General features: G+C 45.9%; 2 protein-coding genes across 6 annotated transcripts in view; both read right to left on the minus strand.

Annotated features, from left to right (window-relative positions):
- Positions 1–282, minus strand: part of LOC144681848 (septin-7-like) — a 77825-nt gene extending 77543 nt beyond the window's left edge. Inside the window, exon 1 of the mRNA XM_078543900.1 lies at positions 68–282. Within this exon, the coding sequence (XP_078400026.1) occupies positions 68–115 (48 nt within the window). The 5' untranslated portion in view covers positions 116–282. The remainder of the gene's footprint in view (positions 1–67) is intronic.
- A 1966-nt stretch (positions 283–2248) lies between these two features.
- dnaaf1 (dynein axonemal assembly factor 1) overlaps positions 2249–23415 on the minus strand; it is a 190442-nt gene continuing 169275 nt past the window's right edge. For 4 of the 5 annotated variants that reach the window (XM_078543904.1, XM_078543903.1, XM_078543905.1 and 1 more), the window contains 2 exons: positions 6649–7042; positions 2249–2538 (listed from right to left, as the gene is read on the minus strand). In XM_078543904.1, coding sequence (XP_078400030.1) covers positions 2444–2538; positions 6649–7042 — 489 coding nt within the window. In that variant the 3' untranslated portion in view covers positions 2249–2443. The remainder of the gene's footprint in view (positions 2539–6648; positions 7043–23415) is intronic. The other variant, XM_078543907.1, reaches the window with a different exon arrangement.

Genomic DNA, 23415 nt, shown 5'->3' on the forward strand with positions numbered 1-23415 from the left:
TCCAACACTCCCCTCCCCTTCCACCTCCAACACTCCCCTCCCCTTCCCCCTCTCCTCTCCCCCTCACCGGCCCTCCTCCGCCGCCGCCCGCATTGGGATCGGGCCGCTCGATCATTCTTTCTGTCCCCTGGTGTCTCCGGCCGCTCCCGGTGAGGTTCGGGTTCCGCTCACTCAGGGTGCCAGCACCGTGAACCCGCCCAGCGCGCCCCGATTTTCACCACAGCCTATGCGTGCGCGCCCGACGAAACTCCACCCCCCCAGGCGCGATCCCGCGCTGTAAGTGCGCGCTCCTAGCCCCGCCCCTGAGCTTCCGCCATCCCAATAGTTTACAAACAAACGTCACAATGGTCACCCGCAGCCCATTGGCTGAACTCACTCAGGCCGAGTCACTCGCTCACTCACTCAGGGACCAGCAACCTCCTTACTCCGGGATCGGTTACGCTCACTCATGGACAGGTCACTCAGGGACTGGTCAGTCTGTCCCATTGCCGCTAGTCTTATCACTCAGGCACGAATATGAAATGATTTTGAGAGTGCAATGAAAGGTTGTTCCTAACCTATGGGGACTGGGGGAATCTTTAATAGGTGAACTAGCTGAGGATTTCCAGTGGGAATAGCAACTGGCGAAGTTAGGGGAAGTTATGTCACTAATAAAGTTATTAATCATGGAACATTTTAGCACAAAAGGCTTGTTGGGAATGAAGAGAGGATGATGGCTTATGAAGCATCTATCAAGTGCATGAGTCGAGCCCATCTTTCCATACTATCCAACCTTTGTCACAACTAGGCACCTGATTCTTTTTGTTGCAGAATTAAACATAATCTATAATAATATGATGCATTTGTCTGTCCGCACTGTCCTGATTGGTTGGTGGATTGATTTGGTTGGTAGAGCCTGACACGCGTGGAGGCTTATGGGGCGTGTGGTGGACAGGAACATGCGGTGGACTGCAGTGCACGATGGAGTGGAGAGTGCAGTGGACTGGAGTGCACCATGGAGCGGAGCGTGCGGTGGAGTGTATGATGGAATGGAGCGTGCGATGGCCTGGAGCACACGGGAGTGGACCGTACAATGGAGTGGAGCGTGCAATGGACTGGGGCGCATGGTGGACTGGAGTGCACCATGGAGTGGATCGTGCAATGGAGTGGAACGCGTGATGGAGTGGAGCACACGGTGGACTGGCACACGTGATGGAGTGCAGTGCATGATGGAGTGGAGTGTGCCATGGAGCAGAGCACGCAGTGGATTGGGGCGCGCGGTGGAGTGGAACGTGTGGTGGAATGGAGTGTGCTGTGGAGCACGCGGTGGACTGGAGCACATGGTGCAGTGCAGCGCACGGTGATCTAAAGCACGCAATGGATTGAAGCGCACAGTGGAGTGTGCATGGAGTTGAGTGCATGGAGTGGAGTGCACAGTGGAGTGGAGCGTGCGATGGAGTGGAGCACGCAGTGGACTAGAGCGCACGGTGGAGTGCACGGTGCATGTGCATCTGCCAACAGTTGGTGACAGCCACAGTGGTAGTGGAGTGGGGCGGGGCTTGGCTGGTGATAAAAGAAAACAACCAATTACCCTGTCTGTAGCGATTAAGGAGTGGTGGAGTGCGGTAGATATGCAATGTGGCAGGGAGAAAATGGCATGGTGCAAGCTCGTTGCAGTAGCAGTGGCAAGGTGGGGGTTGTTGGTGAAAAAAAATGGAAGATAAGGGGAGCTCAACTACAAAGTTACCCTAACTTGAAGAATTGGGAAGGAGGGCTATGGCATTAAGTGGGTGGGTTGGGGGAATAGCATGGGAGGGAGGGGGCGATCAGCATAGGTGGGAGGGAGGGGGGGGAATCAGCATGGGTGGGAGGGAGGAGGGGGAATCAGCATGGGTGGGAGGGAGGAGGGGGAATCAGCATGTGTGGGAGGGAGGAGGGGGAATCAGCATGGGTGGGAGGGAGGAGGGGGAATCAGCATGGGTGGGAGGGAGGAGGGGGAATCAGCATGGGTGGGAGGGGGGGGGAAATCAGCATGGGTGGGTGGGAGGGAGGGGAGGATCAGCATGGGAAGGAGTGATGATAGCATGGGAGGGAGGGAGAAGATAGCATGGGAGGGAGTGATGATAGCATGGGAGGTGTTGAATGGAATGGGAGGAATGAAATCTAGATGGGGAAATGGTTTGGGGATGATATGAGAGGAATGGAATGGGATGGGGATTTAATGAAGTACTGTCGCAATAAAGATGCTAATTTCCACCACAAATGTATTGTGGGTCTCTGCTAGCATAAACTAATTTATTGAAACATCAATCAAAAATAGGCTTAACAGCACATTTTAAAACATTGTTAATTAACTAAAAGAAAATTAATAATTTTTGTTTAACCTATAACAATTAGATAAATCTGCTGAGAACTGTAGACTTTGCTCATTGGCTCGATATCACCAATGGAATATTTGGGTTCCTCAGTCCAGACCAAACTCAATGTCTTCAGTGTTGATGTGTTGAAGCTCCAAATGTCCTAATTCTTCCTTCATTCTTTCACCTTCTGGACCATGACCTAAAAAGATTATGAGTGAGATTTCCTTAGAAAATCAAAATAATCGAATGAATAATTCAGGATTTTCCAATCCCGCCTGAAGTCAACTGGCCTTTAGCGAATCCATCAAATTTTCCGTCCTGCCCGTGACAGGACAGGAAAATCCCAAAGAGTAGGTTGCCAATAGCCCTTTGCACATGTCTTGCTGCTGGCTCAAGCTTCTTTTCAATCCTCACACCCATTAGTGTAATTAATAATAGCTCCGTCCAAGATCTTTCCTAAACTGCTGTATCCCAGCACCCAAGCCCAACTCCTTCTCTACCAGGCAGAAGTGCTTATTTAACAAGCACATTGTTTGTGTTGGGTTCAAACAGCCTATTAAAGGGATCAACAACCTTTTTTCACCTGAAGAGTGTCTTAAAAATAAAAATGCTGAAAATAAAAAATACAGGGCGCCGCAAAACAAAAATTCAGTGTTTCTATACCAAATACTTAGTAACTTGCCACGTGTCTCTGGTAGAATGCATAATTTACATCTAATAAATAAAATACATGTATGGGATTTATGTAGCAATAGAAAAAAAATGAAATTAAAATAGACATGAATTTTGATTATTTTGTTTTACTATAATTTTGTCAGTAAAGTCATCTTTTAAAAAAACTAACTTAAGGTGTGTAAAATTAAGACAATTTTTTTCAGCTATTGATTCTCATGATAAAAAAGCTTCCATTAGCAAATTCAGAATAATTTGTTGTCTCAACTATATTAGAAACAATAGTGGTCATAACCATAAAAACCTGTTCTCACACCAAAAGCATTATTCTATAACCATGGTAGCTACACCACCTGAACAGGTTTATTTAGAGCATGCTGATGTTTTTCATTAAAATAACCATTTGAAGCAATAGAGTGCAGCATAATTATTAGCCTTTTATCTCCCCAATAAAAGCCCAGCTCTTACATCTTATCCCTGAACTGCCAACCCCACTCCAACTAAGTACCCAGCAGGATGTCACACATGGAGTTATAGGGATGTCAACTGAGGATCACTATTAAAATCCTTTAAGATGAGTTAGCTAGTCAAGCTATCCCAGTATACTTTGCATAGATTTACATTATTATAGTAGTATTGGTGAAAGGGAAATCTCAATCTTGTCTCTCCCTACATGAACAACAATCCAAGACAGCACATACCACATCAAGGGATAGGATATATCATAAGTGGAGTTACCACTGGATTAACAACCCCTTGTTGCAACAGTAACCACAAAGAAACACACTAACAGTCCCCACTGCAGTACTGGAATGTCTTAATTAGAGGACCATCTAGTCCCTTGATGTCACAGTTCCTGAAATTTCTGATAAGAGGTGACGTTCTTTCTCCCAGTCTATGTAATCCCTCATTTTCCACATTTGCAAGATAGTTAATGCCAACTTGTCTCTGGGAGATTTCTGAGAGATCTCTGGTCCTCTGAGGCCCACAGGGGTTTGGCACAAAGCCCACTGGCAGAACATGTTTTCCAGAGGGCAGCACCATCATATGCCATGTTTAGTTCTGGCTCTGCACTTTGCCAAGTCTATTGAGCATCTGTTGCTGAAGGTCAAATTTGAATTTTTAAGCTGTTGTTGCCTGGAAACGTGGTGTAGAACAGTGAATAGGCCACAGAGGTGCAGACCATCACTACAGCTGTGCACTGATACCACAAACACCAGCCCACAACACCTCCACTCACAGTGGTTGCAAAAACCCTCCATCACCAACGCTTGCTGTTTGAAAGAGAATAGGAGCAGTGGTTAAGGTCTTGTCCAACACACTGTTGAGTCTGGAATGCTGTAACCTGTGTAACGGAAAGACAAAATGCTGTTCCTCGGGTTTTATTGGAACAATTGACTGAGGATAGAGAGACAAATGTGGCAGTGAGGCAGAGAATTAAAATAGGAGCTGACGAGAAGTTAGGGCCACATTTGCAGACTAGTTTATTGCAAAACAATCACATAATCTATGTTTGCTCCCTAATTGTAGAGACCACCACACAGTAAACAGCTTATGCAGTATACAAAATTGGAAGAAGTACAAGTAAATTTCTGTTTCACCAGGAGGGAATGTTTGGGGCCCTGGATCATTTGAAAAGAGGAGCTGAAAGGGCAGGTGTTGCAGCTCCTGGGTTTGCATGGCAAGGTGCTGTGGGAAGGGGAGTGCTGGGAATGATTACAAGTGGACTTAGGCATCACAGAAGGAATGGTGGAATGGTCATTCAAGTTACTGAAAAGCGGAGGTGAAGGTGCTTTAAGTGGTTATTTGTATTCAATATGGCAGAAATGGTGCCAGATAATTCACTGAATGTGAAGGCTGGTGAGGATAAGGGTGACCCTATCATGGTTCTGGGAAAAGGGTGAGAGCAGAAATGCAGAAAATAGGATTCCTGGGCCCTGTCAACCATGACGGCGGAAAATCCTTGGCTAAAGAAAAGGGAAGACCTTTTGGAAGCACTGATATTACATGGGTGTTTTTCTTCATTCTCAGAATGTGTGTATCACTGACAAGGTTGGCATTTATAGCTCATACCTAGTTGACGTTGAGGAGGTGGTGGTGGTAAGCCCCCTTACACTGGTTTGGTCGGTATGGCTAGGTAATCCCATGATGTGCTCAATCAAGTAGTTCCAGGATAATTACCCAGTGACAATGAAGGAATGCTGAACACATGTCCAAGTCAGGATGGTGTATGGTTTGGAGAGGAAATTAGAGGGATGAGTGTCCCCATGCATCTGCTGTCCTATCCTAAGTGATGGAGAGCTTGGAAGGTGCTATTGAAGAAGCCTTTGTGAGTTGCTGCACACTGTAGACGGTAATCATAAAAACCATTGTGTGCCAACGGTGGAGGGGATTTTTTTTAAGGTGATGATGTGATGCCAATCAGGCAGCCTGCTTTGTGTTGAAGAGAGTCAAGTTTCTTGGGTGTTGTTGCAGCTGCAAGTAGACAACATTTCAAATCAGTCCTGACTTATGTCTGGCAGACGATGGGAAAATTGAGGGGTGGAAGGTGATACACTGGCTGCAGATTAACCAGTTTCTGATCTGCTCTCTCAGATATATGTGGCTGGTCTAGGAAGGTCTCAGTGCTTTTACCTCTGGAACATCCCCCAGTACCTGCTGTCAGTTCGTTACGCCTGGGGATACTCACTGTATCTGCTCTCAGTTCAATATCCCTGTGATAGTCCCAGTATCTGCTCTTAGTGCTTTATCCCTGGAATATTCCCCATATCTGTTCACAGCTCATGACTCCTGGTATATTGCCCGTTATCTGCTCTCAGTGAGAATATCCTAAGGATCATAAACTATCTGTTCTCAGCTCATTATCCCTGGGATATTCCCTGTATCTGCTCTCAGCTCATAACCCTAGGATATTCTTTGCATCTGCTCCTAGTTCATTACCCTGAGATATTTTCCAGTACCTGCTCTCAGTACTTTAACCCGGGGATATTTTCCAGTATCTGCTCTCAGTACTTTACCCCAGGGATATTTTCCAGTATCTGCTCTCAGTACTTTGCCCCTGGAGATATTTTCCAGTATCTGCTCTCAGTGCTTTGCCCCTGGAGATATTTTCCAGTACCTGCTCTCAGTTCATTACCCCTGGGGATATTTCCCAGTATCTGTTCTCAGTACTTTAACCTGGGGATATTTTCCAGTATCTGCTCTCAGTACTTTGCCCCTGGAGATATTTTCCAGTATCTGCTCTCAGTGCTTTGCCCCTGGAGATATTTTCCAGTACCTGCTCTCAGTTCATTACCCCTGGGGATATTTCCCAGTATCTGTTCTCAGTACTTTAACCTGGGGATATTTTCCAGTATCTGCTCTCAGTACTTTACCCCAGGGATATTTTCCAGTAACTGCTCTCAGTGCTTTGTCCCTGGAGATATTTTCCAGTATCTGCTCTCAGTACTTTACCCTCGGGGATATTTTCCAATATCTGCTCTCAGATATTTCCAGAAGCTGCTCTCAATACTTTACCCCTGACGATGTTTCCCAGTATTTGCTTTCAGTGCTTTACCCCCGGGGATATTTCCCAGTATCTGCTCTCAATACTTTACCCTCGGAGATATTTTCCAGTATCTGCTCTCAGTACTTTTACCTTGAGATGGTGGTTTAACTTGCTTGGTGCATTCAGTAACGGATTGGCTAGAGATTTCCTCTATCAGTATCCTTGTAGACTGGACTCCCTCACCTCTTGCAGGCGGAGTGTTGCTGTTATTCCATTCAAGTGTTGCTGTTTCTGTACTTCTCTTACTCAGTAACAAGCTTTCTGATTTGCTGATGGGCATTTGTGTCGCAGGCTCTTCTAAAGTTCCACTTGATTTTTCCTGGACAGACTCACCTCCACAAACATATCCTTTTGGCTCTGCTGAACTTTCTTCCTTTGTTTCCTCTGTGACCTCCTCTATGAGAACTCCTACTCCCCCCTCTGAGTCAGAGTTACTATCATCATTACCAGCAGCAATTAATTCAATCTTTGGCCGATAGACAATCTGAAAGAAGAGGGAAAATATTTCATATTCTTGTGTTACACTTTTAAGGACATTATTGTCTCCAAGAAATACCTGCTGACAAGGCTACAAGACCGCCTTATCTGATTTTAGATGAGACAAAATGTCATTAATAGCCATTTAGTTCAATGACTGTAATCCAGCCATTAAACCACACTCTTTTCATTAAAGGGAACAAGACAGAAGTTTTTGCGATACAACAGGAGAGGAGTTATTGATGGTAATCTACTTAGAACTTGAGGCCAACACTTGGCTAAAGGGCTGAGGGCAGAGGTGTGCGTTCAGTTTTTTTTTAGGATACTGGCACCAGTTTTGGTGAAGATTGGAGATGCATTTGAATTGGAAGGAAGCTAATGAACTGGTGGAATGCTTTAATAGAAGCAGTTGGGGGTGGGGTGGGGGTAAACAGCGAAAATCTAAGGAATCAGAAAGACTGAATAGGGAAGGTAGAAATTGATGAAAATACACAAATGAAAGTAATTTAGCAAAAATAGAATGCAAAATGAAAGGCCTAGAAGAGAGTTACAAGCAAGGGAAAGGCCGAGACAATATATGAGACGTTAACTTAAAAAGGAAAAGCAGTAGCTTTAAGTACAAACAAAACAAAGATCAAGTGGATGTGTTGCAATGGTCAGCATATAGAAAATAACTGAGGGAATTCATAGCAAGCAATGAGCCAGAACAATGTAGATTTAATAGCAGTGAATTAAGTAGTTGTTTGCTAGTACAGAACCTGGGTATTGCTGAAAAGGGAGACATGCTGTTGAAGCTTTTCATCTTGCACTCATCAGGGCAGATTCTCTGGGATAATGCCTACCCCAATCATATCACTGATGCTGAAATAGGGTGAATCAAAGCTATCCTGAGGGATAATGACTGACCTGATCAGATCATTGCTCATTGTGTATCGTGTAAACACATGAATAAGCCTAAGGCTACCACTTTTGATCCTGAAAAGTGCCCAGTCTACCCTCAGATTACCCTGGAAGGGTACGGTGTCTCAAAAATTTGAGCAACAGGTGAATCTAGCTGTTTCACATTGCTACTATGCAGGAGCAACATGAGTGGTTTTCTCCACTAACAGGATGCTGCCATCAAGCCAAAAAGACATTGTCTACCATACAAATGAATAATGTGGTACATGAATTTCAGTGCCAGAGGGCGGAATCATCCCAGATTTGCACTAAGTGCGGTAGCGCGTAGGTAAAATGACGTTTTACCTGCCGGCTGCAATGGCGGCTTCTCATGCAGCAGCATCCCAAACCCGCCGCATTAATTATGCATTTCCAGGAAACACGTCGTTTCCATAGTGGGTGGGCTCTGATTCGCCTGCCACACCGTCACCTCACCACTTTATCATGCTGGGTGCCACATTTAAAGTGCAGCCACTCGCACGCCTCTCCGTGCTTCCAGTCCAGAACTGCTGCAAATAAGACATGGCCCTGAAGGACAAGAAGACTGCAGCTCCCAGGTTTAGTGACGTGTCCATCGAGCGCCTTACGGTTGCTGTGGATGCCCGCTGTGATGTCACCTACCTCTACTCTGGCTGTAGGGGGGCAGCAACTTTACCACTCTGGCTTGGGTGGCGATGGCAGCGGTGTTCAGTGCCAATACTGCACAGAAGAGGTTGACCATCCAGTGCAGATAGAGGGTAAGGCAACCACCTCATCACTCTAAACTCACACACTCAAGCCCATCACACATGCACTGGCATCTCATTCACTGCCAGCTCAAGGGACAACACCACTCACTCTTTCACACACACCCTCACATCTCCATCTGGCCTGATCTGCTCTGGAGACTGCCTCCTCAGCCCTCACCATCTTGAGGGCATTTGCACAGATCAACTTGTGCCCCCCACGCAAGCCCTGGGATACCCCCCTTCCCCAGTACAGCCCTCACCCTGCAGCCTCTTCCCTTGCCTGAAGCCACTTCTCCCCTTCCCCAAACAAGCCCAAGACCTGCAGTTGTATAGTAGGTAGAGACCTGCCCATGAGCCCCGCTAAAAGTGCTGTGATGCTGTCTGTGAAGCCCGGCACTGATGACTGCAAGTGCTGCCTGAAGCCAGATAGGCAAACAAACCGCGAAGTCCCGAGCAAAGTGCAGCTCACCAGGTGCATGTCACTTATGTGCAGTTGTGATTGTGGGCAGATGATCCAGCATGGTGGGTGGGGTGGGGAATGAGTCCGACGGGCTAGGTTTATAATGATATGCATTTGTATTACAATGAGTTTCCCAACATCTGATGGCAGGTAATACAGCCTGCCATCGACTGGCCGAGCAGACGATCACAAACTGGTTTCACGACGTCGATTTTTGGCCTTCTCGCCATATTGTCTGCTCACGCCCAACGCCAGCAGGCACGAACAATTCCACCCAGTGTGATGTCAGGTGTGTAGGCCGTATGTCCCAATGACTGGTGGATCATATCAAACAACTTGTCCCTCCCTCTGTTCGCAAAAGGCAAAGTACTAACTTTACTCAACCAGACTGTGCTTGCAAAACTCAGAACAGTGTCCAACATTAGATGCGATTCTGCGATTGGACAACACTTGCTAAACAATCCAGACTGTGCTAAGAATTATACTGACAACCAATTTAAGATTATCAGTGGCTCACTTATGAGTGCTAGAAGCTACATGTATTCACACATAGGACCCTGTCCTTTGCAAACAGAAAGAACATGTCCACACATTGTGACTTTTTTCAACTAAACAAAAGCTTGGGGAACAGCCATTCCCTGATTCATTCCCCATGGCAATGCCTTAACCAATCAGGATCGACCTGCCTGGTTTGAATTTAGACAAACGCTTGGCAGTTAACTGTTCCCTGGTACATTCTCCATTGTAACGCCTCTACCAGAGTCCACCTGGCAAACAATCAGCACCCTCCTCTCATGCAGTATAAATTGTTGTTCCCTTTGACATTCAGCATTCTTGAGAATCTATCCAGATGAATGCAAGACGAAAAGCTTCGACAGCATCTCTTTCTCAGCAGTAGGTTAATTTCATAACAGATTTAAGATAATTGACAAAAGACTAGAGGGAAGATGAGGAGAATCTTTTTATTTGGCACGTTCTGATGATCTGGAAACACAGCCTGAAAGGGCAGCGGAAGCTGATTCAATGGTAACTTTCAAAAGGGAACTGGCTAAATATAAGAAGAGGAAAAATGTGCAGGGACATAGCAAAAGAAGAGGGGTGTGGATAGATATTTCAAAGCTGAATGGTCTCCTTCTGCTTTGTATTATTCTATGATTCTAGGCCAAGAACCCAAGAATTAGGGGCAGGAGAAGATCATTTGGCCCCTTGCGCATGCTCTACCATTCAGTAAGATCATGACTGATCTGAATGTGGCTTTAACTCCACTTTCCTGCTTGCCCACCATAATCCTCAGCTCCCTTGCTGATCAAAATTGTATCTAACTCGGCCCTGAATATAATCAGTGACCCACCCTTCATTGCATTTCTGGGTTACTGCACTGAACACCCACTCAATGAACCCCCCCACTCTCCCTGACCTGCCCTCGCTGCCAAGGCCCCTCACTGACCCCCACCCACCCTCCCCTTGATGACCCTCACTAGCCCTCCCCCTCACTGACCCACCCTCAATGCACTCAACACCCATCTCCCGGACCCCATCAGCAAACTCAGCAACCATACATTTGGTCCCTTCCATATATTTCATAAAGTTTTTAGTCACTTTTTATATTCTGTCCAATCTTCAGACCTGCCACTAATCTTCGCAGAATTGAACATTTTTTCTTTCAATTTGACACTATCTTTAACTTTCTTAGTTAGCTTTGGATGGTGGGTCCTTCTCCTAGAGCCTTTCTTTCTCACTGGAATGCATCTTTATTCTGAGTGTTATGAAATACCTCCTTAAATGTCTGCCACTGCACCTCGACTAAACTATCGCTAAACCTAATTTCCCAGTTCAGTTTAGCTACCTGTGTCTTTATACCCTTATAGTTGCCTTTATTTAAGGTTAAATGCTAGTTTTAGACCCACTCTTTTCTCCCTCAAACTGAATGAGAAATTCAATCATGTTATGATCACTGCTACCTAGGAGCACCTTCACTATGAGGTCATTAATTAATCCTGTCTCACAGAATCACGCAGTGCAGAAGAGGCCGTTCGGCCCATCAAGTCTGCACAGACATGTGAGAAACACCTGACCTACCTACCTAATCCCATTTACCAGCACTTGGCCCATAGCCTTGAATGTTATGACATGCCAAGTGCTCATCCAGGTACTTTTTAAAGGATGTGAGGCAACCCACCTCCACCACCCTCCCAGGCAGCGCATTCCAGATCATCACCACCCTCTGTGTAAAAAGGTTTTTCCTCACATCCCCCCTAAACCTCCTGCCCCTCACCTTGAATTTATGTTAATCTCCCTGACCCGCCCTCGCTGCCAAGGCCCCTCATTGACCCCCACCACTCTCCCCCTTGATGACCCTCATCAATTGCACATTACCAGATCTAGAATAGCCTGCTCTCTGGTTGGCGCTAGAATGTGCTGCTCTAAGAAACCATCTCGAAAACATTTGTATGAACTCATCATCCAGGTTACCCTTGCCAATCTGGATCATCCAATCTAGGTGTAGATTAAAATCACTGATGGTTATCACAGTACTTTTCTCACAAACCCCCATTATTTCTTCCTGTATATCCTGCCCATGGTGTAGCTACTGTTAGGGGGCCTATAAACAACTCCCACAAGTGACTTCTTACCATTACTATTTCTTATCTCTACCCAAACTGATTCTATACCTTGATCTTTATAACTAAGGTCATCTTGTACTATTTAATTCATGTCATTCTTAATTAACAGGGTTACCCAACCATCTTTTCCTAGTTTCCTGACCTTGTCAAGCATGTCAAGTACCATTGACTATTCAGGTCCTAACTTCTGTCATCTTGTAGCCATGTCACTGTAATGGTTATCAGATCATTTATATTTAATTCTATTTGAGCTGACAATTCATCCATTTTGTTATGAATGCTGTTCACATTCCGATATAGAGCCTTTAGTTCTGTCTTCTTACTATTTTTGCAACCTTATCTGCTGCATGCTCTTAAGTTTGTATGCCCTGTCCCTTCCTTCCACACTCTGATTATTATTATCCTTGTTGCTACCTTGCTCTCTTACCTTGTCCTCTCCCTTTAATTTATCACACCTTCTTTCACTTGATCCCTCAGCCCCAATATTTAATTCAAAGCCCTCTCTACCACCCTAGTTATATGACTTGCCAGAACACTCATCCCAGCACAATTCAGGTCCCTACGATGCAGCTTGCACTTTCCCCATTACTGGTGCCAGTGCCCCATGAACTGAAACCCATTTCTCCCACACCAACCTTTGAGTCACATCTTCAACTTTCTAATCTTATTTACCCTACCCCAATTTGCTCACGATCAGATAGTAATCCAGAGATTATTATCCCTGACGTTCTGCTTTTTAATTTAGCCATTAGCTGCTCATACTCCCTGAGCAGGGAGTATCTCTCTCCCAGTCCAATTTATGTCGTTAGTACTGACATGGATCACGGCAACTGGATTCTCCCCCTTGCACTGCAAGTTCCTCTCAGCCCAGAGCAGATGTACCTAATCCTGGCATCGGACAGATAAAATAGCATTCTGGACTTTCGAAAACAAAAGCAGAAACAGAAATACCTGGAAAAACTCAGCAGGTCTGGCAGCATCGGCGGAGAAGAGCACAGTTGATGTTTCGAGTCCTCATGACCCTTATTCTGGACTTTCACTTTGGACTACAGAGAACTGTGTCTATCCCCCTGACTATACTGTCCCCTACTACCACTACATTCCTATTAACTCCCCCCAACTTGAATGGCTTCCTGTACCACAGTGCCATGGTCAATATGCTCATCTACCCCTCTGGCCCCTGCTTTCGTCCATACAGGCTGCAAGAACCTTGAACCTCTTGGACAATTATGAAGGCTGAAGCTCCTTCACTTCTACTTTCTTGATCCCCATAGCTGTCTCACTTGCAGTCACACTCTTCTGACCATGACCATGACCATGAACCAAATCAGAAGACCCTAGCCTAAAGGGTGTGACTGACACCTGGAACAAAAACTCAGGGTAACATTTGTTCTCCCTGATACATCGCAGCATCCGAAGCTCAGACTGCAGCTCTTTAACCACGAGCCAAAGTTCCTGGAGCCGCAGACACTTACTGCATATTAAATGAGTGAATTGAGTTGACTGAAGACTGGTATCTATGATAGTGGGGACCTCACTTGACACTTCTGGCTTCAACCTTGTCTTTCACACTGATATGCTTGGAACCAGCATCATCGAGGATGGGGATTTATGTGGAGCCTCCTTCTCCCAGTTAGTTGTTTAATTGTCCACCACCATTCATTACTGGATGTGGCAGGACTGCAGAGCTTTGATCTGATCCATTGGTTGTGAGATCGCTTAGCTCTGTCTACAGCAAGCTGTGTCCATTGCTTAGCATGCATGCAGTCCTTGTTATAGCTCCACCAGGTAGGCGCTTCATTTTTAGGTAGGCCTGGTGCTGCTCTCTCCTGAACTCCTCATTGAACCAGGGTTGGTTGCCTTGATATTAATGATAGAATGTCATGACTGCTGAAATTTGCTAGCAGCTTATATTTTGAAATGTCCTTTTAACTTAAATTGAAACAGATAGTTGGAAAGAGGGCTGTTGGATTCTTGGTAAGCATCTCATTTTTGAGAAATGCCTATGTGACCTAGGTTGCTATGGAGATGAGAACTGAGGAGCGGAAAAGGCAAATAGAAGCTAGTTGGGTTATTGTATTACAGCTGGGGTCTTGTGAAGCTGGGGCTGGGGCATGATATACAAATAGAGAAAGCTATCAGGAAGGCAAATATTGTGTTAGCTTTTATTGCAAGTGGATTGGAATGCAAGAATAATGAAATCTTACTGTAATTATTTGGGCTTTGGTGAGACCACATCTGGAGTACTCTGTATAGTTCTGCTTTCCTTAACTAAGGAAGGATATACCTAGTGGGGTTCAACAAAGCTGGAGGGTGGTGGTGAACAGAGAAGACACAGACAGAAACTGCTGTTAGGGGAAGAAGTTGAAGCTAACCTGCTTGTGTTAAAAACCAAACAGGATTTTTTGCAAGGAGTCAGTTTCTGTTCAGAAGAAAGAACAGAAACAGGGCAGGCGAGAAGTTCAGGTAAGGAGAAAGGGAACAGTTCAGAAACAGAATGATGGGGGTGGTTAGGAGGGAAGTCATGTGCAGCTAGGAAAATAAAACCCAAAATGCGGTTTCCAGGAGCTCAGCAGTGTATGTCTGGAAGGATGTGTCTTTTGGGGGCCCATAGAAACCGGGCGTGGTAAGACTGCTGTCTGAGGAGACTTCGGGCCTATCTCTTGCATGAACTGAATCTCTACCTGAGAAATACAGAGGGTTATGTGGCTTGGTAGCTGAATTTAATGCAATATATGCTGAGGGAGGATGGTTGTAATTTTGTAAGATGTTATCTTTCTTGCATCGATTATTTCACAGAATCACACAGTGCAGATGAGGCCTTCGGCCCATCGAATCTGCACCAACATGTTAGAAACACCTGACCTACCTACCTAATCCCATTTACCAGCACTTGGCCCACAGCCTTGAATGTTATGATGTGCCAAGTGCTCATCTAGGTACATTTTAAAGGATGTGAGGCAACCCGCCTCCACCACCCTCCCAGGCAGTGCATTCCAGACCGTCACCATCCTCTGGGTAAAAAAGTTTTTCCTCACATCCCACCTAAACCTCCTGCCCCTCACCTTGAACTTACGTCCCCATGTGATTGACCCTTGAATTAAGGGGAACAGCTGCTCCCTATCTACCTTGTCCATGCCCCTCATAATATTGTACACCTCAATCAGGTCACCCCTCAGTCTTCTCTGCTCCAACGAAAACAACCCAATTCTATCCAACCTCTCTTCATAACTAAAATGTTTCATCCCAGGCAACATCCTGGTGAACCTCCTCTGCACCCCCTCCACTGCAATCACATCCTTCCTATAATGTACTGCACACAGTACTCCAGCTGTGGCCTCACCAAGGTTCTATACAACTCCAACATGATCTCCCTACTTTTGTAATCTATGCCTCGATTGATAAAGTCCCCTATGTCTTTTTGTCCACCCCACTAACCTGCCCCTCCGCCTTCAGAGATCTATGGACATACACACCAAGGTCCCTTTGTTCCCAGGGGACCCAGCACAGATCCTTGTGGTACGCCACTGGACACTGGCTTCCAGTCACTAAGGCATCCTTCTGTCATCACCCTCTATCTACCACAACTAAGCCAATTTTGAATCCACCTTATCAAATTACTATGTATCCCATGTACATTTGCCTTATTTATAAGTCTCCCATGTGGGACCTTGTCAAAGGCTTTGTTGAAATCCATATAAACTACATCAACTGCACTACCCTCATCTACACACCTGGTCACCTCCTCAAAAAATTCAATCAAATTTGTTAGGCATGACCTCCCTCTGACAAAGCCATGCTGACTATTCCTGATCAAACCTTGCCTCTCCAAGTGGAGATAGATTCTCTCCTTCAGAATTTTCTCCAATAGTTTTCCTACCAATGACGTGAGACTCACTGGTCTGTAGTTCCCTGGCTTATCTCTGCAACCCTTCTTAAATAGCGGAACCACATTAGCTGTTCTCCAATCCTCTGGCACCTCCCCCATGGCCAGAGAGGAATTAAAAATTTGGGTCAGAGCCCCCGCGATCTCCTCCCTTGCCTCCCTTAGCAGTCTGGGACACAAATCATCCGGACCTGGAGATTTGTCCACTTTTAAGCCTGCCAACACCTTCAATACCTTGTCACTCCCTATATCAATTTAAAGTGAAATTTACCTTTTTATTTGAAGTATCATTTGAAGTACATTATGCTGATTTTGGTTTGCTTGTTACAGTAAAAGTAAGTGAATCTTGTCCATTGGTTTCTTCCTGTCGAGGTTGTTTAGGGATTCCTTTCATTCATGTTATTGGTCTCCATGGGAATTATAACAAGAGTGAGGATATCTGGGCTATTGGGTTACAGACTGGTTGAATACAATTCTGCTGCTCTAGATGGGCTACAGCACCTCCTCAATCCTTCCTCTTAAAATAAAATCTGGGATGAAAATGTTGTCCTTCTTTAAAATTCATTTATGGGATGTGAGCGTCACTGGCGAGGCCAGTATTTATTGCCCATCCCTAATTGCCCTTGAGAAGGTGATGGTGAGCTGACTACTTGAACCACTGCAGTCCATGTGGGGTAGGTACACCCACAGTGCTGTTAGGAAGGGAGTTCCAGGATTATGACCCAGCGACAGCGAAGGAACAGTAACATATTTCCAAGTCAGGATGGTGAGTGACTTGGAGGGGAATTTCCAGGTGGTGGTGTTCCCATGTATCTGCTGCCCTTGTCCTTCTAGATGGTAGTGGTCGTGGGTTTGGAAGATGCTGTCTAAGGAGCCTTGGTGAGTTTTTGTAATGCAGAAACTGTGCGTCGGTGGAGTAGGGAATGAATGGTTGTGGATGGAGTGCCAATCAAGCGTGCTGCTTTGTCCTGCATTGTGTCAAGCTTCTTGAGTGTTGTTGGAGCTGCACTCATCCAAGCAATTGGGGATTATTCCATCACACTCCTGACCTGTGCCTTGTAGATGGTGGACCGGCTTTGGGGAGTCAGGAGGTGAGTTACTCGCCACAGATTTCCTAGCCTCTGACCTGCCCCTGTAGCCACAGTAATTACATCGCTAGTCCAATTCAGTTTCTGGTCAATGTTGATAGTGGGGGATTTAGTGATGGTAATGCCATTGAACGTCCAAGGACGATGGTTAGATTATCTCTTGTTGGAGATGGTCATTGCCTGGCACTTGTGTGGCGCAAATGTTACTTGCCACTTGTCAGCCCAAGCGTGGATATTGCCCAGGTCTTGCTGCATTTGGACATGGACTGCTTCAGTACCTGAGGAGTCACGAATGGTGCTGAACATTGTGCAATCATCAGTGAACATCCCCACTGCTGACCTTATGATGGAAGGAAGGTCATTGATGAAGCAGCTGAAGATGGTTGGGCCTAGGACATGACCCTGAGGAACTCCTGCAGTGATGAGGTGGAACTCCTGGAGCTGAGATGATTGACCTCCAACAACCACAACGATCTTCCTTTGTGCTAGGTATGACTCCAACCAGCAGAGAGTTTTCTCCCTGATTCCCATTGACTCCAGTTTTGCTAGGGCTCCTTGATGCAACACCCGGTCAAATGCTGATTGATGTCAAGGGCAGTCACTCTCACCTCACGAGTTCTGCTCTTTTGTCAATGCTTGAACCAAGGCTGTAACAGAAGCTGAGTGACCTTGGCAAAACCCAAACTTAGCATCAGTGAGCAGGTAATTGCTAAGCAAGTTCCGCTTGATAGCAGTGTCGATCACCCCTTCCATCGCTTCACTGATGATGGAGAACAGACTGATGGGGCAGTAATTGGCCGGAAGGATTTGGCCTGCTTTTTGTGTAGAGGACATAGCTGGGCAATTTTCCACATTGCCGGAAGATGCCAGTGTTGTAGCTGTACTGCAACAGCTTGACTAGGGGCACGGCCAGTTCTGGAATCTTCAGTACTATTCCCGAAATGTTGTCAAGGCCCATAGCCTTTGCAATATCCAATGCCTTCAGCCATTTTTTGATATCACTTGGAGCGAATTGAATTGGCTGAAGACTGGCACCTCTGATGCTGGGGATCTCTGGGGGAGGCCGAGATGAATCATGCACTCGGCACTTCTGCAAATGTCAACTGATGCTCAAATCAATTGCTAATTTTTACTGAGATTGATCAATTTTTGCAATCTCAATTTTGAGATTGATTTTTGTGAACCAAGGGTATTAACGAATATGAGGCAAAGGCGGGTGTAGGATTTAGGTCGTGGATCAACCATGGATAGCACGTATAGAGAGGTAGTCATACCACAGGTTAAGAGTCCACAGGCAGGAAGGGAATGGGAAGGGAACCAGGCAGAGCAAGAGGACTAGGCAGGCAGTGCAGGAATCTCCTGTGGCTATTCCCCTGCAAAACAGATATACCGCTTTGGATACTGTTGGGGGGAATGGCCTCTCAGGAGAAAGCAGCAACAGCCAAATTCGTTGCACCGCGGTTGGCTCTGCTGCACAGGGAAGGAGTAAAAAGTGTGGGAATGCAATAGTTATAGGGGATTCAAATGTAAGGGGAATAGATAGGCGTTTCTGTGGCCGAAAACGAGACTCCAGGATGGTATGTTGCCTCTCTGGTGCTAGGGTCAAGGATGTCTCAGAGTGGCCAGAGGACATTTTGAAGGGGGAGAGTGAACAGCTCGTGGTCGTGGTACACATTGGTATAAACGACATAGGTAAAAAAAGGGATGAGGTCCTAAAAGCAGAATATAGGGAGTTAGGAAGTAAGTTGAAAAGTAGGACCTCAAAGGTAGTGATCTCAGGATTACTACCAGTGCCACGTGCCAGTCAGCGTAGAAATAGTAGGATATATCGGATGAATACGTGGCTGAAGAGATGGTGTGAAGGGGAGGGTTTCAGATTCCTGGGGCATTGGGACCGGTCTGGGGGAGGTGGGACCAGTACAAACTGGACGGGTTACACCTGGGCAGGACCAGGACTGATGTCCCAGGGGGAACATTTGCTAGAGTGGTTGGGGAGGGTTTAAACTAAAATGGCAGGGGGTGGGAACCTATGCAAGGAGTCAGAGGAAGGGGAATCAAAGACAAGAACAAAAGACAGAAAGCGGAATAAGAAAAGTGATAGTCAGAGAAATCAAGGGCAAGAATCAAACAGGGCCTCAGTGAAAAATAGTGGGAACAGGACAAGTAATGTTAAAAAGACAAGCCTTAAGGCTTTGTGCCTTAACGCGAGGAGCATTCGCAATAAAGTAGATGAATTAACCGTGCAAATAGATGTAAACAGGTATGATATAGTCGGGATTACGGAGACTTGGATGCAGGGTGACCAGGGATGGGAACTGAACATCCAGGAGTATTCAGTATTTAGGAAGGACAGACAAAAAGGAAAAGGCGGTGGATTGCATTGCTGGTTAAAGAGGAAATTAACACAATAGTGAGGAAAGATATTAGCTCCGACGATGTGGAATCTGTATGGGTAGAGCTGAGAAACACTAAGGGGCAAAAAATGTTAGTGGGGGTTGTATATAGACCCCCAAACTGTAGTGGTGATGTTGGGAATGGCATTAAACAGGAAATTAGAGACGCATGCAATAAAGGAACATCTGTAATTATGGGTGACTTTAATATGCATATACATTAGGCAAATCAAATTAGTAACAATACCGTAGAGGAGGAATTCCTGGAGTGTATACGGGATGTTTTTCTGGACCAATACATTGAGGAACCAACAAGAGAACAGGCCATCCTCAACTGGGTATTGTGTAATGAGAAAGGAATAATTGGCAATCAGGTTGTGCGAGGCCCCTTGGGGATGAACGACCATAATATGATAGAATTCTTCATCAAGATGGAGAGTGACTTCGTTGATTCTGGGACTTGGGTCCTGAATCTTAATAAAGGAAACTACAATGGTATGAGGCGCGAGTTGGCTATGATGGATTGGAAAACGTTACTTAAAGGGATGATGGTGGATAGGCAATGGCAAACATTCAAAGAGCGCATGGGTGAGCTGCAACAATTGTTTATTCCTGTCTGGCACAAAAGTAAAACAGCAAAGGTGGCCAAACCATGGCTTACAAGGGAAATTAGAGATAGTATTAGATGCAAGGAAGAGGCATACAAATTGGCCAGAAAAAACAACAGACCTGAGGATTGGGAGCAGTTTAGAATTCAGCAAAGGAGGACTAAGGGATTGATTAAGAAGGGGGAAATAGAGTATGAGAGTAAGCTTGCAGGGAACATAAAAACTGACTGTAAAAGTTTTGATAAGTATGTGAAGAGAAACAGATTGGTGAAGACAAATGTAGGTCCCTTACAGTCAGAAACAGGGGAATTTATAATGGGGAACAAAGACATGGCTGACCAACTAAATACATACTTTGGTTCTGTCTTCGCAAAGGAGGACACAAATAACATACCAGAAATGTTGGAGAACGCAGGGTTTAGTGATGGGAGGAACTGAAAGAAATCAGTATTCGTAGGGAAATGGTGTTGGGGAAATTGATGGGATAGAAGGCCGATAAATCCCCGGGGCCTGATAATCTACATCCCAGAATACTTAAGGAAGTAGCCCTAGAAATAGTGGATGCATTGGTGGTCATCTTCCGAGATTCTATGGACTCTGGAAAAGTCCCTACAGATTGGAGGGTAGCTAATGTAACCCCACTATTTAAAAAGGGAGGCAGAGAGAAAACAGGGAATTATAAACCAGTCAGCCTGACGTCGGTAGTGGGAAAAATTCTGGAGTCCATTATAAAAGATTTAATAACTGAACACTTGGAAAACAGTGGCAGAATCAGACAGAGTCAGCATGGATTTATGAAAGGGAAATCATGCTTGACAAATCTACTGGAATTTTTCGATGATGTGACTAGTAGGGTTGATGAGGGGGAGCCAGTGGATGTGGTTTATTTGGACTTTCAGAAGGCTTTCGACAAAGTCCCACATAAGAGATTGGCGTGTAAAATTAAAGCACATGGGACTGGGGGTAGTGTATTGAGATGGAAAGAAAACTGGTTGGCAGACAGGAAACAAAGAGTAGGAATAAACAAGTCTTTTTCCGAATGGCAGGCAGTGACTAGTGGGGTACCGCAGGAATCGGTGCTGGGACTCCAGTTATTCACAATATATATTAATGATTTAGATGAGGGAATTAAATGTAATATCTCCAGATTTGCAGATGACACCAAGCTGGGTGGGAGGGTGAGCTGTGAGGAGGATACAGAGATGCTTCAGTGTGATTTGGACAAGCTGAGTGAGTGGGCAAATGCATGGCAGATGCAGTATAATATGGATAAATGTGAGGTTATCTATTTTGGTAGCAAACACAGAAAGGCAGATTATCTGAATGGCTATAAATTGAGAGAGGGGAATGTGCAACGAGACCTGGGTGTCCTTGTACACCAGTCGCTGAAGGTAAGCATGCAGGTGCAGCAGGCGGTAAAGAGGACAAATGGTCTTTACAGGAAGCGGGGTGTGAGGAGCTGTAGTCGAGGTAGCTGTGGGAGTCGGTAGGCTTGTAATGGATATTGGTGGACAGTCTATCATCAGAAATTGAGACAGAGAGGTCAAGGAAGGGAAGAGAAGTGTCAGAGATGGACCATGTGAAGATGATGGAGGGGTGGAGATTGGAAGCAAAATTAATAAATTTTTCCAGGTCCCGCGTCACATCTTTACAGGAAGCGGGGTGTGAGGAGCTGTAGTCGAGGTAGCTGTGGGAGTCGGTAGGCTTGTAATGGATATTGGTGGACAGTCTATCATCAGAAATTGAGACAGAGAGGTCAAGGAAGGGAAGAGAAGTGTCAGAGATGGACCATGCGAAGATGATGGAGGGGTGGAGATTGGAAGCAAAATTAATAAATTTTTCCAGGTCCCGCGTCACATCAACAATTTCCAGTTCCCTGGCCCCAACCGCTTCCTCTTCACCATGGATGTCCAATCCCTCTACACCTCCATCCCCCACCAGGATGGTCTGAGGGCCCTTAGCTTCTTCCTTGAACAGAGGCCCCAACAATCCCCATCCACCACTACTCTCCTCCGTCTGGCTGAACTTGTTCTCACACTGAACAATTTCTCCTTTAACTCCTCTCACTTCCTCCGAATAAAAGGTGTGGCTATGGGTACCCGCATGGGCCCCAGCTATGCCTGTCTCTTTATGGGGTATGTGGAACATTCCTTGTTCCAGTCCTACTCCGGCCCCCTCCCACAACTCTTTCTCCGGTACATCGATGATTACTTCGGTGCTGCTTCATGCTCTCGTCGGGACCTGGAAAAATTTATTAATTTTGCTTCCAATCTCCACCCCTCCATCATCTTCACATGGTCCATCTCTGACACTTCTCTTCCCTTCCTTGACCTCTCTGTCTCAATTTCTGATGATAGACTGTCCACCAATATCCATTACAAGCCTACCGACTCCCACAGCTACCTCGACTACAGCTCCTCACACCCCGCTTCCTGTAAAGACTCCATCCCATTCTCTCAGTTCCTTCGCCTCCGTCGCATCTGTTCTGATGACGCTACCTTCAAAAACAGCTCCTCGGACATGTCCTCCTTCTTCCTTAACCGAGGTTTTCCATCCACGGTCGTTGACAGGGCCCTCAACCGTGTCCGGCCCATATCCCGCGCATCCTCCCTCACGCCTTCTCCTCCTTCCCAGAAACATGATAGGGTCCCCCTTGTCCTCACTTATCACCCCACCAGCCTCCGCATTCAAAGGATCATCCTCCGCCATTTCCGCCAACTCCAGCATGATGCCACCACCAAACACATCTTCCCTTCACCCCCCTTGACAGCATTCCGTAGGGATCGTTCCCTCCGGGACACCCTGGTCCACTCCTCCATCACCCCCTACTCCTCAACCCCCACTTATGGCACCTCCCCATGCCCACGCAGAAGATGCAACACCTGCCCCTTCACTTCCTCTCTCCTCACCGTCCAAGGGCCCAAACACTCCTTTCAAGTGAAGCAGCATTTCACTTGCATTTCCCCTAACTTAGTCTACTGCATTAGTTGCTCCCAATGCGGTCTCCTCTACATTGGAGAGACCAAACGCAAACTGGGCGACCGTTTTGCGGAACACCTGCGGTCTGTCCGCAAGAAAGACCCAAACCTCCCTGTCGCTTGCCATTTTAACACTCCACCCTGTTCTCTTGCCCACATGTCTGTCCTTGGCTTGCTGCATTGTTCCAGTGAAGCCCAACGCAAACTGGAGGAACAGCACCTCATCTTCCGACTAGGCACTTTACAGCCTTCTGGGCTGAATATTGAATTCAACAACTTTAGATCTTAAACTCCCCCTCCCCCCATCCCCACCCCGTTTCTTCCCCCCCCCACCCGCCTTTTTTTTCAATAATTTATATGGATTCTTCTTTCCCCACCTATTTCCATTATTTTTAAATCTAAAACTAAAACCTTTAGTCTTTCCACCCCACCCCCACTAGAGCTGTACTTTGAATATCCTGTCTTGCATTCTTAATTAGCACTTTTCTCAGACAAAGACCACCACCTTCAACACCTCTTTGACCCTTTTGTCTCTGACATCTTTTGATTATCTGCTCACACCACACCCTCAATGTGTCTCTTCCCCCCCACCCACCTTAAACCAATTTATATTTCTCCCTTGTTGAAACTATGCTTCAGTTCTGCTGAAGGGCCATGAGGGCTCGAAACGTTGACT

Source organism: Cetorhinus maximus, chromosome 6, assembly GCF_964194155.1.
Source record: "Cetorhinus maximus chromosome 6, sCetMax3.hap1.1, whole genome shotgun sequence".
Taxonomy (NCBI): domain Eukaryota; kingdom Metazoa; phylum Chordata; class Chondrichthyes; order Lamniformes; family Cetorhinidae; genus Cetorhinus; species Cetorhinus maximus.